This window comes from Centruroides sculpturatus, unplaced genomic scaffold, assembly GCF_000671375.1.
Source record: "Centruroides sculpturatus isolate CEXI.00-Female unplaced genomic scaffold, Cexi_2.0 scaffold827, whole genome shotgun sequence".
Classification (NCBI taxonomy): domain Eukaryota; kingdom Metazoa; phylum Arthropoda; class Arachnida; order Scorpiones; family Buthidae; genus Centruroides; species Centruroides sculpturatus.
In genome coordinates, this window is record NW_019385127.1 from 194,958 (window position 1) to 212,814 (window position 17,857).

The 17,857-nt window shown below is 32.9% G+C and overlaps 1 protein-coding gene across 5 annotated transcripts in view; it reads left to right on the forward strand.

The window, feature by feature from the left end:
- The window catches only part of LOC111635156 (multidrug resistance-associated protein 4-like), a 54,749-nt gene extending 37,142 nt beyond the window's left edge, over positions 1–17,607 (forward strand). For 2 of the 5 annotated variants that reach the window (XM_023380024.1, XM_023380023.1), the window contains exons 18-27: positions 1,588–1,667; positions 5,041–5,191; positions 7,980–8,213; positions 8,284–8,384; positions 11,350–11,547; positions 11,623–11,778; positions 12,945–13,034; positions 13,143–13,315; positions 16,817–16,922; positions 16,988–17,604. In XM_023380024.1, the coding sequence (XP_023235792.1) occupies positions 1,588–1,667; positions 5,041–5,191; positions 7,980–8,213; positions 8,284–8,384; positions 11,350–11,547; positions 11,623–11,778; positions 12,945–13,034; positions 13,143–13,315; positions 16,817–16,922; positions 16,988–17,164 (1,466 nt within the window). In that variant the 3' untranslated portion in view covers positions 17,165–17,604. Of the gene's footprint in view, positions 1–1,587; positions 1,668–5,040; positions 5,192–7,979; positions 8,214–8,283; positions 8,385–11,349; positions 11,548–11,622; positions 11,779–12,944; positions 13,035–13,142; positions 13,316–16,816; positions 16,923–16,987 lie in introns of all 5 variants that reach the window. The other 3 variants (XR_002758342.1, XM_023380026.1, XM_023380025.1) reach the window with 3 other exon arrangements.
- Positions 17,608–17,857: the final 250 nt, after the last annotated feature.

A 17,857-nucleotide genomic window follows, 5' to 3' on the forward strand; every position in this document is an offset into this window, starting at 1 on the left:
GAACACGTGTCGGGCTATCGACAGAGAAATAAAAAAGACATCTGGAGAGACGACGACATCTGTCTATTATTATATGTATGGCAAAAAAAAAGTATTTATTTCTAACCAAAACTTCCATTTTGTTTGTTGGTGTTTGTGACTTACCGCGTAGTTACGTCAGTTTTATCATCGCGTGTAATAGCCAGGTTCTTCTCGAGCGGACTGCCTGTGCGAACAGCACGACGTTCGACTAGCGACAGTCACAATCCAGATTGTAGGTAAATCGAGATAGAAGTGAGTCGTGGATTGTGTGCGAACGTAGTATAACGCGTTTAACTCGTTCGACTTAACGAACGTACCCTAAGTACAAAAACTCTCGTGCAGATCAAGTGTAGGAATTAACAACAGGGATGTGAAATTAGGTCAGGGTGAGAGTGTCCTGGTTTTCGTGAGAGAGAGAAAGAGAAACAGTTTGTCATTTTATATAGACAAAATCTGAAGGTAGGAGAACTCAAAAGAGGAGAAGAGAAATTAAACTAAATGAAGAATTATTAGAGGATGTTGACAGCTTCAGATACCTATGAACAGAAATATCATAAAACAGAAAGTTGAGCAAAGAAATAAGTAGAAGAATACAGCAAGCTGATGGCTTCTATCAGTAATTTGATCTTGAAAAAAAATGTCACTCAAATGTAAAAAAGTCCTTTATCAATTATACATTGCATGCTGAGTAAGACAAGAAGAGACATTATAATGAATAAAGAAATAAGATAAAGAACAGAAATGGAAAATTTAGTTGAGAAAATAAAAGAAATTAGACTGAGATGGTTTAAACATAACAAGAGAAAGGAAGAAAATAGAAAACCAAAGTTAGTATTAGAGAAGATGATGAGGAAAGAAGACCTAAGACAAGACCCAGAAAGATGTGGATGGACAAGACAGCTGAATACCTAGCATCACTGGATTAAGGACGAAGAAGAAGAAAAGGGTAAACAAAGTTTGTATCTAGATACAGTGATAGGCAAAAGGTCTCAAACTACGCAGGGTCAAATTCGACACGTTTTCCTTGTTAGATATGTACATAACAGCCAGAACATTTTTAAATCATTAAAACTTGTATTAGTTAAAAGATTATTTAAAAGTAATGGAAAATCGTCATGTCACGTGATAACTACTTGAACTTCGTCATACGAGAGAACACGTTAATCTTTCAATAACTTCCTTAGTTTTGCTGGCAACCAGAAATTTAATGATGTTACTAAAATACAAAATAAAACGTTACCTCTAATTCTTAATAATCTTTATTTTTTGACAGTTTTTTGTTCGTTACTATAAAAACCATAACTAAACAGATAAGATACAAATAATGTATTATGCACGTATAACACGAGTGTAACCAAAGACCATTGTCGAATTCTCCTTCAAAGTGAATGATTTGAACGGTTGATCGATATCAATGCCATCTTCTGTTGATTATAAAAAGTTACAATATATGGTTTTTATTTTTACTTTAAGTTTGTAAAAAAATTAATAATAATTATATTGGAATAAATATGTTTTACATAAATATTTAATTTAATTAATATTTCTCGTTTACATATTTTCTAGGAAAAATCTTAATTCGGTTTTCCAAAGATGTTAGTTCCATGGATAATTTGTTACCTTTCTTTACTTTCCTTGTGATAAGAGTAAGTTAATTTTGAATATATAGATTTAAATTATAAAATGCAATGAACATTTAAGAGGAATGGTAAACAAAACACGTATGGTGTTTTGTTTACCATTCCTCTTAAATGTTTAACAAAACACGTATGGTGTTTTGTTTACACAAATATAATATATAAAAAGTGAAATAAGCACTGTAATCTAATTTTTAACATAAACATCGCGTGTTAAGTGTAAAGGTCCGAAACCATTTTGTTTTATAACAGTATCACCCCTCTAATAAACCTCGTGATTAGGTGTAAAGGGAAAAGGGGGGGCTTCTGCGGTCAATGACCGAGACGCTCTACTCGAATAAGAAAAAAAGGAATGTTAAAATATCAATGAAAGAAATCTCCTCCATTTGTTTAACGGTAATTCTATAGACGTTAATATCAACAAGATAGGAATAAGAGATGTTTCCTATCCTCTCTTTGGTTGCACGTGACACGTGGTTACAGCAATAAATCGACTCAGTCGTAGTCAAACGCGACGTTTGATATAAACAATATCTAGCTTGTTGACCAGTTTAAAGAAATTATTGGCAGCTGAATGTTAATTTATGGATGAGAGCTGTCAAACCTACAGAAATTTATATTATAAAATCATATCTTCTAGACACCGATATCAATAAATTAAACAAACTTCTCTGTGCCAGTGGTCCGTACTAGCTAGACCCAGACATCACACGAACAGGTGTGCGTATAAATCATTAATGATGTCATAGTTCTCACCCCCTCAAAAATAGTATAAAGAGGGCTTGGACGCAGTCCACAGGGCGGACATTTACAAGGCGGACAGTTCCAAGGCGGACATCTCCAGGGCGAACATCGACTGACACATCCCGCCACCCTATCCGTCGCTACCTCGCCATAACTGCCGTGACGATCCAGGAACGTTTTTACCAACGACCCATATTACGGATCGGGAACTTAGAGGTATTTTTTTGGATATCTATTTGTACACTCTCTCTCTGAGAAGTCTCTATTCGAGAGGTCTCTCTCTCGTCTCTTAATTTAACTTAGAGAATAGAAATTAGATGTTACATAAGAAAGACGAATCATTGTCGCGAAGTAGAATAGAATTTTTGTAGCTCTTCACTTTCGCTTTGATATGTACAATTTTATAGTTGTTTATTAAACGTGTTATTATTGTTTAACCTGTGTATTTATTTGGGAACCTGTCAACTTACTCATTAACCTTCCCACTCATTTCATTTTACCCTCCTATAAAGCCATCCTCTGACAGAGCCGCCGGTAAGTGGGGACAACTAACCCCCTCGGTTCTCATAAGTTACTAAGTCAGTGATGACCAAACCTTTGTATATTTTTCTTTTTTCCTGCGTCTTATTTATAGGATCCATTTTGACTGTTTCTTTGATAAAATCATTTCTAGTTCTGTTCTTCGTCACACCACACATCCATCTCAACACTGTCATGTCCGTTGTATCCATCTTTTCCCGGGCTCTTGTAATTGCCCACGTCTCGGTACTATATAGGTCATTCCAGGTCTTACCTTGTTTTTCTGTAATTTTCCTTTCATTTTGCAGCTGAAACAAGTTTTTGTTTGTCCTGTTGAATAAAAAGAGCGCCATTCTTCTAAAGTTTTGCCTTACATCTTTCTGAACTTCGCCATCGTTATCAAATCTTTCATTTGACATTGCAATAGTCCAAATGCAAATCGGAAAGAACAATACTTGATTTTGGGGTAGAAGGACAGAAATTTCTCATAAGCGTTTTGAAAGTCTACCATTATCTGTTTTAAGGTGTGTGATTTTCCATTTGCAAGTGCTGAGCAAACGTATCGCAGTAACCGGGAATTCCTCTTATATGAGTGAGTGATTATAAAAATACTCAAAATCGTATATTTTTCGTTTTGATATTTGACTAACGACCAAGTGCAAGACCGATTAACGTGTCAACACGACATCTGAGAAATCGGGAGCGAATCTGAAGAAGACGAGAAATCCCAAAAATTTTTTGAATTGGACTTAATTAGAAGGGCGTATAGTTTTTTATAGGGCGGAAAGAGTAGAAAAAAAATTTGAGTTTCGAAATTTTGAAAATTAAAATACCGGTATTTCGTACGACTATAAAATGAAAATCTCAATACAGTAAAATTGTGCTACCTAATTCGGACAAATTTTTTCAAACATTAATTTACAATTTCTTAAGAATAGAAAAATTAAATTATGAAGTGTTTTCTTCTGGGATAACGTGCATTATGTTACTGCACATTCCTGTACATTCTATTCTCCTAAAACTTTTCCTATTATAATAAATTCAACAGATGATCTCAGCTCAGTAAAACTTCTGTGTACAGATGATGATAAAAATACATTCTATATCATCTTTCCTGATTTTCGTATTGTCCGAACACGATGACAACTCGGACAGTCGTAACCACAAAAATTCTGCATTCTATTTGTAGTTAGCAGGGATTTATTGTATATAAGCTCTTGGAATAGTTTTTAACAGAATTATATACAGTCGACCCCCTATAACACTTTGATTATTCCATTTTATATGAATTCCATGTTGTACGAGTCACTTAGATTTTACAAATACTGTACAGTACGTGTGCCAGGCTGTAAACGGCTCACGTATTTGTAAAATCTAAGTAACTCGTACAACATGGAATTCATATAAAATGAAATAATCAACAGTGTTATAGAGGGTCGACTATAATTTAATAAATGTGATGAGAAATAAATGAATTTTTTCGTATTTTTACTCATGTCAGAAGAGATTGACTCGTATATTTAGTAAAAGAAATATAATATAGAATCTATCGTGAGTCTGGAACCATAGTAATTACGCTGATTATTGTCTATTCTTTTAGAAAAAACATGGAGATTAATAAAAAAAAAGAAATAGTTATCATTCAAATTTCAGAATAATTTTTATCTGCAAAACCCGCAATGAATGAGAAGTAGTTGAAGATTTAACGCATTGCATCTAGGCCTCTGAATAGAGACACACAGTTCTCTGGATGAAGCTAGTTACACTCTTCATTTCTTTATTTATTGTTACAAAATACAGGAAAAATCCCGTAAGAAAAATGATATACACACCTAAGAAAATATAAGAAAAGGAAAAATTTTTAACTTCTCACTGATGGAGAGTCTTTACCATAAAAATTATTTAAATTAATTTTTTTGTTAATCTCCATGCCACTGCTAAAAAACAGACATGTACATAACAACTATAGTTCCAGACCTATTAGACACCTGTATGCATTACTTTACAGAGATGCCACTTTAAACGCAGTGGTAGAATTAGTTTACTTATAAAATCTAAATTTTAACATCTCGAATTATTTATTATTTATTAGCAATTTATATATATTTTTTTATTTTAGATAGCTTTTCTTGTTGTCGGCATGTGTGTTCTTCAAGCAATACTCTGTCCTTATCTATTTCTAATGATTGCTGTCCTTTTAGTAATATTCTGTGCTTTGTGGACAATCTTTAGCCGAGTGTTGAAAAGCGTAAAACATTTGGAAGGAAAATGTAAGTGTTTCGAATATATAAGAGTTTATTGTACTGTATTTAACTTAATTGCATGTAGAACATTGGCGATGAAATTTGTGAACAGGAGTGATGACTCGATAAACAATCGATTTTAAGCTGCCGAGTGACAATGCAAAAGAATCAAAACAGTTATTTGATTTCATAAGCTAAACAGTTTCTTAAAAATCATCTGACAAAAGTTGTATTAATTCTCTACATAAGGAAAAGGTTTTACTTCTGTCAGAACTTTATTTCTTGGAGATTATTAAATCCAGTGTTTTTTTATTTTTGTTATTGACAACTGCCAGACAATCGCTTACATAAAGAAAAAAACAGGTTAAATTACAAGTAAAGTTTTAAAACATTTATAAAAAATTTTACAGAATAATTGAATAAATTGTAATTTATAATGTGTTTATTTATTGTAGTCAATTTTAAAATATTACTTAATGTAAATACTGTATATAATTACAAATTTTTAGGTCATCCTCCGGATTTTTCACCACTATGCTTAAAAAAGTGGATTATCTTTGATTTAAATAAACAGATTTAATGTATTTCCATAAAACGTTATAACAAGTCACAGGTATTTCTGCAAGTTCAGATGTACAGTCGATCCCCCTATAACACTGTAGAGACGTTCCGTTCTTTATGAAATTCATGCATTACGAGTTCTTAAATACATGAGCCAATCACAGCCCGGCACGTATGCAGTTTACGGACTACGGCTGTTTGAAAGGTTTTCTTCCATAAAATTAATCGATTCTAGACTACTTCGACTCAACATTTCCAAAATATGTATAATTTTTTGGGAATAATCCATATAAACTATGCTATAAACAAAAAATTGTAGGATTACTTACCGAGTGTGCACCGTTCGACAAAGCCATTGCTTAAGCTTGTTTTCGTCGTGGAGCGGAGCATCGCACTGGGGCGCGCGTTTCCTGATAAATTATTTTTCTGCGAAAAATTTGCTAAACTTTGGAGACATCATTAATATAAATATAATTTTTATGGACGTTAAATAATAAATGGTTTTTAGTAGGTCCGCTGCTCGTTTAAACTCAACGGTTTGTGCAATATTCGCTATTGGTCTAGATTCGACCAATCCTGTCGCGACACGAGTCGGCGATGACGTTTTACGGAATTATACGAGTCTCTTTTAGCCTGTTTATACGAATACGGTCGCAATTTTTTCGCCGTTATATACGAATCCGAATTATATGAACTTGTTTTATAGGGGGTCTACTGTAATGATATCTTAAAAAAACCTGTATAAATGTGTAATTTTCCAAAAGACAAATGACAGTTGTGAATTACAAACATTTTGTTTCAAGACAGCTCAAAATTATATCGTTTTTAAGAAAAGACAGTTTAACCAATTAGGCATACAGTAAATTTATTGTAATGCTTAAAACATTATTTAAACCGTTGAAGTCAAACACAAATTCACTTTACAATTTCTTAAAACATTTAATTTTAACAAAGAAAATGAAACTTTAGAAGTAGCACATCACAGCATTGTAGCGAGAAATTTCTTTTGTGTACAAAATTAGTGGGAAGTAAACAAGATGTGTCCTAATAAGCGAGTCAGGATAATATTTAGAATAAACTAAGCTTTATGCAATGCTTGCTTTTATGAATAAACGAGCATGGGCAGTTTATTGTTGCATTTATAAATTTCCCCATCTCTAAACACAGAAGGTAAGTTATCTCAGATGTTATTGCGCATAGAACTGCAGTTCCAATTGTAAAGTACTACAGCAAGTCGAAATTACTGCATTCTACATTTTTTTCCAATCAAATAATGATTAAGACAACCCAACATGTACTGTACTTTGCAACAATTGACTGGTTGTGTAACTTCTAGGAATAAGGTAAAGATTAAAAAACAAAATTTGATATGGTAATTTGTACGAAGGAGGCATTAATGCTAGTTTGGTGATTAAAGGTCGAAGGAGAGGGAGTTAACGGGGTCGTATATCTTGCCTGGAGAGGGGACAGACTTATTGCAAATTTTGATCGTTATTAGCATTTTCAATTTTTCAAAAACCTTATTTCTACTCTGAAAATTAAGCATTTTGACATTTTATAACAATTAATAATGTAAAAGGTTTTAAATAAAATCTCATTAGACACGGTGCCCCAACAATGGTGCCACAACTTTGTGTTGAAGTGTCTTTGCGTTTCATAAAAATAAAGATTTCTCAAAAGAAAATCATGCGAGTGGTTTCTGTATTTTTGGTAGTGAACATATTCGTTACGTAGAACGATCTACAAATTAAAATTCGTAGAATAATGGGATGCTGCAGTTGACAAACTCCATCTAGTTAGCCTCCACCGAGAACTCTTCGGTAGCTTCAATATACTTTTGATCATGAGTAGACTTTACGCCCAACAATGCTCTTTGTCATTGTGTTAACAAGCGTAAGCACTTGCTGTGAAATGTGTCCGTGCAGAAACCAACCAACTGATATATTGGTCAATTTTTTCTGCAAAAAAGATTTAGCACAATGTTTACTACTTTTTCTTGTTGCTATGGCTTGATATAAATTAGAGAAATGTCTTATTTTTCAGTTGTTGTTTTACATAAATAGTACAATGTTCTGCTTGCATTTAAATTCTATGCAATTCTGATTAGTAGTTTCTTAGATATAGGTAAATATTTTCTGGTGCTTTTTTAAGTTTAATAAGTTAATAATTATTATATGTAAAAGTTAAATAATTGAATTCTATATTAGAAACTTCGTAAAATACTTGAATTATATATACAAATTTCTTTTGACAGTGAGAAGTCCAGTATTTTCTCATCTGAGTGTATCTCTTTACGGACTGACGACAATTAGAGCATTTAACGCTGAAACCAAATTTAAATCTATGTTTAATAAGTATCAGGATAAGCACACTTCAACGTGGTTTCTTTATTTGTCTTTGAATCGATGGATTTCCGTATACGGTCACATAATTTGTTTCATAAATCTAATTATTACTGTTATTATTTTTGGTGTTTCAAATAATTCAGGTGAGTGACTGTATTTAAACGTATACAGTTTATAATATGGTTAGTTTTGAATTTATATTTGCGGCTTTAGATGACGCAGGAAGCCAAATTGGACTTGTATTGAATTACGGAATAATAATAATTGTATATTTTCAACTCCTTATTGGATATACATCTGAAATGGAATTTCAGGTATTGTGTATCTAACCAACCGGATAGTTAATCTAAATATCAGACGAATAGCCAATTGCTTTATCGGACCAATTTTTCGAGCAAGATAAACTTTTTGCAAGAGAGAATTGTCTTATGACCATACAACACACGTTTTCTTACTATTCTATCCTATATACGAGGAGCAGTCAAAAAGTTCCCGGAATTGTGATCCTGCGCTGTAGTGGTGCGAGATATGGCAACGCAGACCTAATCACCTTAAAAGTAGGCTCCTCCCGCACAAACACACTTGTTCCATCGATCCTGCTATCGTTGAAAGCAGGCGTGGAATGCTTTCTTTGGAATGTTCCGGAGTTGGGCTGTAGTATTCGATATGATGTCCTCCCTGCTTGCGAAACGCATCCCTTTGAGGCATATCTTGAGAGTAGGGAATAACGAAAAGTCACTGGAAGCATTATTTGGAGAGTAAGGTGACTGGGTGATGACAGGAATACTTTTGTTGGCAGGAATTACTGCACAACATGCGATGTGACTCGGTGTTTCGTTGTTATGGAGAAACTACTGTCCACACCACTTGTCGGGGCCGCTCCAACTCAGCGATGATTATTCTTCGATCATTTTTAATTAGTTCTCGAACTTTTTCAATGTTTTTTTTTCACCTCTGCATGTTGAAGGTCTCCCGCTGCATTCGTCATCCTCCAACATCTCATGTCCGTTTTTAAACCTGCCAAACCAGTCGTATACTGCAAATTTCTTCAGTGCCTTATTACCGTAAACTTGCTACAGGGGTGACAGCATCTCTGCAACAGTTTTCCCCAATTTGCACATGTAATTGATGTTTGTACGCTGCTCGAACTGGGACATGCGCCGAATGATAAGCAGTCACGTCTAACAAGTCTAAAAACTTGCACGAGCAAATTGCACTCACGCTGCAAAAGGACATGCTGAGCTTCCCGCCAAAGCAATGCATAATTTTATCTTGTATTACATTTTCTAACTGTAGGTAAATTAAGGTAACTTTTTGACTGCCTCTCGTATATTAAATGTGACAGTGCGCGAAGCGCCCCCTCATGCTTTGGCACCACTAGACCGAAAGGTCGACATCGCGTCGGCGAAGACTGCAATGACAAGTTTATCAGGACTGACCACTGTGTTTTTAGGGTAGACACAGAAACCTAAATGGCCGCAATTTCGTCTTGTTCGCGCGAGCGGTCGCGTTTGTAGGCGCTTAGATCCGACACGAGAGATGGAACGGATTGAGGGAGTGCACCAAACACAAATTAAACAATAACAATTTCTGTTTATTAAGCTAATTACACAAAAGATTAACATTTAAAGTAAAGGTTGAGTTTACGACTTAACCGATTTAAAAATTCGCGTTCTACGTTGAGAGAGAGAACTTACATATAAGGTTCTATATACCTGTTCAGGAATCTATCTGAGATGAATCGAAGGACTGTTGGTGTTCACTTAAATGGAGTTCTCTTGGATGGAAGGAGTTCATTTTCGAGGGTGTCAGTTTAAAGGAGTTCACTTTGAAGAAGTCATTGTATGCTTTACAATGACTTCTTCAAAGTGAACTCCTTTAAACTGACACCCTCGAAAATGAACTCCTTCCATCCAAGAGAACTCCATTTAAGTGAACACCAACAGTCCTTCGATTCATCTCAGATAGATTCCTGAACAGGTATATAGAACCTTATATGTAAGTTCTCTCTCTCAACGTAGAACGCGAATTTTTCAAGTTCACTTATTCAAGTTCAAGGTGTTCACTCTAGATGGATGTCAACTTGGACATAAATTATTAATAGGACTGTCCTATTAATAATTTATGTCCAAGTTGACAAATATAATAAGAATCATTCGTTCTATCGTTATCCTCTAAACCCAATTTAACGGCACTATTCCCTTATTCTTTATGTTCTAATCTTATTAAATTTTAATGCAAATTGTCGCATATTATATTTATTTTAGTGTTTGAAAAACACATCAAAATAAACCCGAAATCGAATCATAAACGACTAAAGAGAATCAATGTAATCAGCAAATTCCACGATATCTGTTTAGTTTTTCCACATTATTGATTCCTTTAGATAGCAATATGAAATGACTCATTTCATTTAAATTCTTTCTGTAATGATCTTTTAAATATACCTGAAAATAAATCTTGAAGGCTCATCGTTTTACTATTCTGTCCAACATATACAAATTGAATCAAGGCTAAGAAAGGAATATCGTTTCTATTATTTAATAATTGTAGATAGGAATTTCTTTGGCTATGTAAACGCTATAATTACCATAAATATTAGAAATTAATTAATTTGACTAGAGGTAGGCAGTTAAGCTGCCGTCTCGTGTTAAATTTAATAATTATGAATAATTAATTTTTAATTTAGACATTTCTGGAAATTAATTTGAAATTGGTCATTAAATTTTCCTCTACTCGTCACTCGTTATGCGAAACATCGCTGGTTAAGCGAGTCATTTTTACAATATGTTTTGTTTGTTATGCGAGGTGTTTGTTAAGCGAGGTTTCACTGTAATTACTTGTAAATGTACTAAGGAAATCGGTCTTCGGGATCTACGGATACTATCATATTAAAAATGTTATAGGAAAAGTTTACATCCTAAAGGAAAGTAACATTTTCCACGTTTGAAAATTTATAAAATTTTAATTTAATTCATACAAATTTTAAGAAACAAAAAGTAAATTTTAAGTGTATATCAGTACATAAAAGTTATAACGGTTTAATAAGAATAAAATTTATTTAGGCTGAAGGAAAGTAAATGCAAACGATGCTTACCACACTTCTTCATATAAAAACATTTCAATAATTAGTTCATTACATATAATTAGTTCTATACATAATATAATCTCGTCATAATATAGAATCGCGGATAATATCATCTGAGATTCGTCAACAAATTATCGTTACGTCAACAAATATCATACGTTGTGTTACTTCATAAAAAGTAAATTTTCCAGATGAACTCGGTAAAGCGCATTCTGAAATACAGCAAATTGAAATCAGAAGCCTCGTACGAAAGTTCACCCGATAAACGACCCCCCGCAGACTGGCCACAAAAAGGAGAAATTCATTTCGATAATGTTTCTTTACAATACTCCAAGGATAAAAACATCGTTTTAATGAATTTATCTTTCCGTATTCATTCTGGAGAAAAGGTAAAATATTTGCAAACTAGAAGAGTATTGTTAGTAATTACTGTTTAAAATAGTTTTTTTATTTACTAATTGCAGATAGGAATTGTTGGAAGAACAGGAGCAGGAAAGAGTTCTATAATTGCTTCGTTATTTCGCATGACAGAGCCAACGGGAACAATCACCATCGATGGAGTCGACACTAAGAAAATCGGTCTTCGGGATCTACGTAGTAAAATATCAATCATTCCTCAAGTAAATAAACACTAATATGGTCAACATATCAACATAATTCCTAGTTAATAANGGGTGATAGTCTCCTGGTGAAGCTGCACCTTATCGTGCTGAAGTGAAACCTTGATGAAATTACATCGTGCACATTACCACAGTACCACATTAGCCATCGTTTTCACGATGGCTAATGTGGTATGTTGTTAATGTGGTGAGGATGATTTTATATTTAATCATCAAATTACTGTTATAATAAGGTAGGATTTGCACCATAGATGTATCAAAAGTTTATTTTAAATTTTCCTTCTTTTTATCGTCTAGCGTATGATACAGAAGTGAAAGTTTTCATTCTCATATTGCTGATTTTCGTGAAAAATCTAAGCACAAAATTGTTTTATATTTTTGTCACGCTGCGATACATAACAAGACACGCTGCCTCGAGCAAACACAGCGGTCTCTTTCACATTAGGAGAAGTTGCATATTGTCGAAAAACAAGAAAAAGCAGAAAATATAAGAAATGATATTGTTGTAAAGATAAACTGTACATACCTTAAATTAATATTGTGTGGAATCATACTTAGTATGCTTGCAATAGTTATGCCTATGCAATTTCCTTTCAATTTTTTCTTACGAACAGGCTTGTGGCTTCTGTGATGCGCCATATTTTTTCTGAAAACGTATTTGTACATTGCAAAGAGCTTACAGTTTAAGTGTTACTAGTTGAAAACTTAAGAATGATAGAGATTTTTTAGGTGTTTTCCAAGTTTCACGTAAAAAAAACATTTCTCGAGGAGAGTCGAAATCACTGAACGGCTAAGTTTTAACAGACATGATAATCATTTGGTGCAAGACAAAGGTTTTCTCGGGATATTAAGCTAATTACAGAATCAAAAGTAATGAAATCATTTCCGGGACAATTCAAATTTCGAACAGTGAGATATGGTAACTTCCTTCTGAATTAATTGAAGTTCAAACGTATTGAAAATGTTTGAATAAAATTAATGAAAAGAGATAATCACAACATCGCATATTTGTTACTGAAATTCGCATCGTGTGTATTATAGGCTAATTATTGAAATAACGTACTTTAATATTTAGCCTACTTTTTCCTAACTGTAACGCACGTTATTTAATATAAAAATGAATTGTAAAATTCAAGTAACTAATACAGCGTATGCATATGTTTTAGGATCCGATGTTGTTTACCGGTCCTCTTCGAAGAAACATCGATCCTTTCAATGAATATTCGGAAGAAACGCTGTGGAAAGTCATAGAAGAGGTTAGAATTAAATAAATATTTCAATTCGCTCTCTGATTTTCATTCTAATTCTTTCAATGATTAAACTTATTTATCTTGTATTTACTTTCAAAAACATCCGAATTAAAGGTACAGTTAAAAGAAGTTATTAGTAAATTACCTGGAGGATTGGATACACATTTAACAGAAGGAGGGCGAAATTTCAGCGTGGGAGAAAGACAGTTAATTTGTCTGGCCAGAACCATTCTTCGCCAGAATAAAATTCTCGTCATGGACGAAGCAACGTCCAACATTGATAAAAAGTTAGAATACATGAAATAGAAAATATTATCTAATTTTAAACATAAGTTATTTTTGTTTGTAATTTGTGTTGCGTATAAATTATTATAACTTTTTCCAAACTGTTAGATATTTGCGCTACTCACTTTGTATTTCGGTTTGTAATTTTTTCAACTACAGTATTATTGTTAATGAAATATAGACTTATTTTACTCATAATACTTTCCAAATTTAACATTTATATCATAAAATTAAGCATAAATATCTGTCAACCGAGTCGTAATATATCATTTCCCATCTTTAACATGTAAAACGGTAGTAAAGTTTCCTAGCGTAGATGAAGTCGTTGTAAGATTGCTGGATATTCAGATTGATATTAAGCCAGTATTAAGATGCCCGATTTGCAGAGTGCTTAAATTTACACGCTCTAGGAATCTGCAATGAAACATAATGTGCAATAAGTCCAAAATATTGAATGCAATTTCAATGAAGAAACAGGTAATTTCGTATAACTGTTACAGATCCTACACTGATGTACAGGAAAAAATATAGAGGAATGTGCAAAACCAAACACTTATATACAGTTTGTTACAGTGTAACAGGTTGGACTTAACATTCGTGTTGGTCACGTGCTACCAATCACATTAACGATATAGAACGTCAATTATACACTTGCGAATTAACTGAATATATTATTTGTTTATTTTAAATAATATATTTTTTGTATGAATTATAATTACTATATTATTTTTAATTTATTTTTATAATAGACGGCTCTATATGTAAAGCTAGTAAGTCGGTCGTAGGTAGAAATCTACGTAAATAATCTAGATGGGTTGATGATGATGATAACAATAATAATAATAATAAACGCAGAGCCTAAACAATTAGGAGTTGGAAGTTGAAATTGGTGCACAGTTAGAATACATTATGAGAATGTACACTAAGAAGGGATTTTTCGAAATATTCCCCCGCGGGGGGAGAGGGAGAGGATTATAGATTACCCTGAAGAACTCGGCTTCTACTGTACTATTATAGATGCGGTTTTTTGCGTTTTTGTGGAAAATCGAACGTGTTTTTAGACTTTCTAATAATTTTTTAATTAGTCCAATTAGTCTCGGAACAGGGTGAACTTAATTTTTGCACCCGTGAAAACGGGTAAGATTGGCTATAATCTAATAATCTTAATTGTCGCTAACGTTACTTTTTGTCCAAGCAACACCCGCTCATCTGCTAGTTAATTGATATTTGTAGAGATTAATTCAATATTATCGGTTGATTTGTACGAAATTATTTAAGCTACTAGTATGTTAACGTAATGCCGAGTTTCGTAGCAATTGGTAGAACGGTCTAGGAGTGCATAGCGAACACAATCATTTCTCTTTATATATAAGTTATCGTTTTATGACTAGTATCGAATTAAGACGTAAATAACTGATCAGTTTATGTTAATTGGTGTTTTGCTGTGTAAAGATAAACTGTTGAATGCATGTATTTCAACAGAAGGTTTTCATTTCCTGTTGTCTATAGGAGGTGTTTGTAATTTGACGTCTACTGTCTGCAGTGTCGTCTTCGTGTTTACTTTGTTTTGTTTTTCTTCCTCTTCTGAGACTGTCTGCATGGTACGCACTGAAGTTCTGGTGGCTTTGTTAGTTGTAGAGCATTATCTTTGTCGCTTGTAGTTTTAGCTTAAGCAATCAGGAAAAGAAGACACGTCATAGTTACTTTAGAAACAGAGTGGTGGATGAAACCGCCTTGTTTTTCAAAACACCCATACAAGGAAAACCACTTTTGGCAAGTTAACTAATTTGTAACATGTGTTAATAACATGTGTAACTAATTTGTGGTAATAGAAATCATATTAAATGCCTTTGTTATTAACCAGATCTTATAGAAGAGTAACTGTATTTGCTTACATGCTGTAAGGAAATATATTAGTTACTCTTCTATAAGATCTGGTTAATAACAAAGGCATTTAATAAATGCATTTTTAAATATCTGAGACTACTATATTCGATGAGGTGTTCGAAGAGTGTTTATTATTGTGCTCTACGGTACATTCCAGAGTTATTAAAGATCAATATATGGTAGTTCTGCAGAGTTACGTGGCACCCCTAAGAGAAAGCCGCGCTGCCCTAGGGAGCAATGTTCCCTCTAAGCTGCGCGGCTGCGCAGCCGCGCAGCTTAGAGGGAACATTGCTAGGGAACCGCGGCGCACCCTTTGGGAACCGCTGGTCTAGTGTCTTTTGAAAAGCGCTTCATTGTGCAATACAGATGTGAGAAGCCGCGTTCAATAGGAACGATCTATCAGTTATCGGCGACAAGTCGGTAAGACTCGCTCACTCTGTCATTGGATGAAAATAATGATAAATTTAAAAGTTACCGTAAGTCCTAAGATCTTCCCGGTCTTTTCTTTACACCAGGTAAGAAAGGCAATTCACACCAGGTAATGGTAATTACCTCACGATATTAAAGTTTTATTAAAATAATTCCGAGGCGGAGAGACTTGGGTTCTTATGATAAAACATTCGGCGTATAAATCATTTGAAACGAATCCAATTTAAATATTAAAACAAAATAAAATTTAATGAGCTTTTCAGTGAGAGTTTACCATAATATTCTCACACTATGCTACAGTTTGATGTGAGCTCCATGAAATAATGCATTTTCCTATGAGATGTTTATTTGTTTCGTCCTGTTCTTGTTGACTGGTTGTAGGATTTGTCAGATTCACAGCACACTTGGAACATAAAATTCTTTGAGCGATTTCAATTCCAGATAATTCTGCCTCATAAAATGCAGAAATTTGACTTTTCTTCAAATCAATCAGAAGTATATATCCTCAGCATCGTCTGTCTAATAAAAAAGCCTAAATAATAAATCTAACCTCTACATATGGTATTCAATACTCAACTTAGCCCAAACGGAAATTGGTTGCAGTAAGTACACTGCATGGAAATATATAGTCAAAAAGTTTTTTATGAACTCCTAATTTATGCCTTAGTTTACAATTTCATATTTATGAATATACCTTAATATCTCTTAATGTTAATGTTTGTTTAAGGTACTATTACTGGATTTTTATTTTTATTATTATATCTGATTTGGTTTTTCTTTTATATATTTATATTTATACATATATAGTTTTTCTGTTCTTTTCTTATTTTCTGTTCTTATTAATTTTTGTATTGAAATTTACGTATTCTATTTTGGAACGCCGTGTTCTGGTTTAACCTGAGGATGGCCTATTGAATAGGCTGAAAACGTTAGTTTGATATAATAAATTAACTCGGCAACATAAGGTGTGTTTTGATAGTCTAATAATTATTTGCACAGTACATTCCGTTAATTCCAGTATATACAGTAAGTATGGTTCGTTCGTATTATGCTAGTGTAACTATAAACTTTTGTCTAGTGTGCAATGCCTTTATAGCAACAGCAGTTTTATACTGCAGTTATAACAGCAGTTTTATATAGTGGTATTAATATTTTCAATTATGACGTATATTTTATTTTCTATCAAGAACCGATTCCTGTCTACAGAAAATAATTCGAGAGAGATTCAAATCTTGTACAGTGTTGAAAATAGCCCACAGATTAAACACAATTATCGATTCGGATAGAGTTATGGTAAGATTTTTTTTAATAATATAAAAATAAATACGTGTTAGAAATTAAACATTTTAAATTTTCAGGTACTAGATGTAGGAAAATTACAAGAATTTGACTCGCCGTATGCATTACTGAAGAACGTAAACGGTACTTTTTATAATTTGGTAAAAAAGACAGGAAAAACTTCAATGAATGAGTTATTCAAAATTGCCAAAGAGAAATATTACGCTAAAGAAAGGATTGAACAAACGAAACTATAAAACCGTGGATTGTCTTCAATGTATATTCATTTGTAGATCTGGTATTATGTTTTTTATTTAATCCTGTTCAAAGAGACATTGTGTCAAGAAGTATTTCCGCACATGAAGTAAAACAGAAAATTAGAAATGTCTAAACATTTGTGAGTTCAACTATTAAATTCATCTATGATAAACATTACTGAAATGTAATCAGAAGGTTTTTTTAGATAATATATTTTAGAAATATTTACAATGGTTTAATGCCGAAATGAACTGAATCTTAAAATATGAAAGAATAGTTAAAAAGTTAAAGAACAGACTTTAATTGAAATAATTTAATACAACTTTTGTTTATGAATTTCATTAGGTAAATCTTAATCCAAAATATAATTCAATATTAAATATGTATTCTGGCAGAAATTTGCTTTACCGTAATAAGTAAAAATAGAATTAAACTGTTCTGAATGTTTTTGCATTCGTATTATTTTTGTTTCTGTGTCTAATATTTAATCGACGTATTATCGAAAATAGTGTTTAATTTATTTTATTGAGTTGTTGTGTGTGCGTGTGAGAAAATAGAAAGTTCTTTATTTTGCAATAAAGTCGATAATTACTATTTTCTAAATCACCAAAATGTAATTAATATTTCGCGAAACAATAATTTATGAAATTATACAGGTGTCCCACAAAGAACAAATGAATTTAATTATTGAA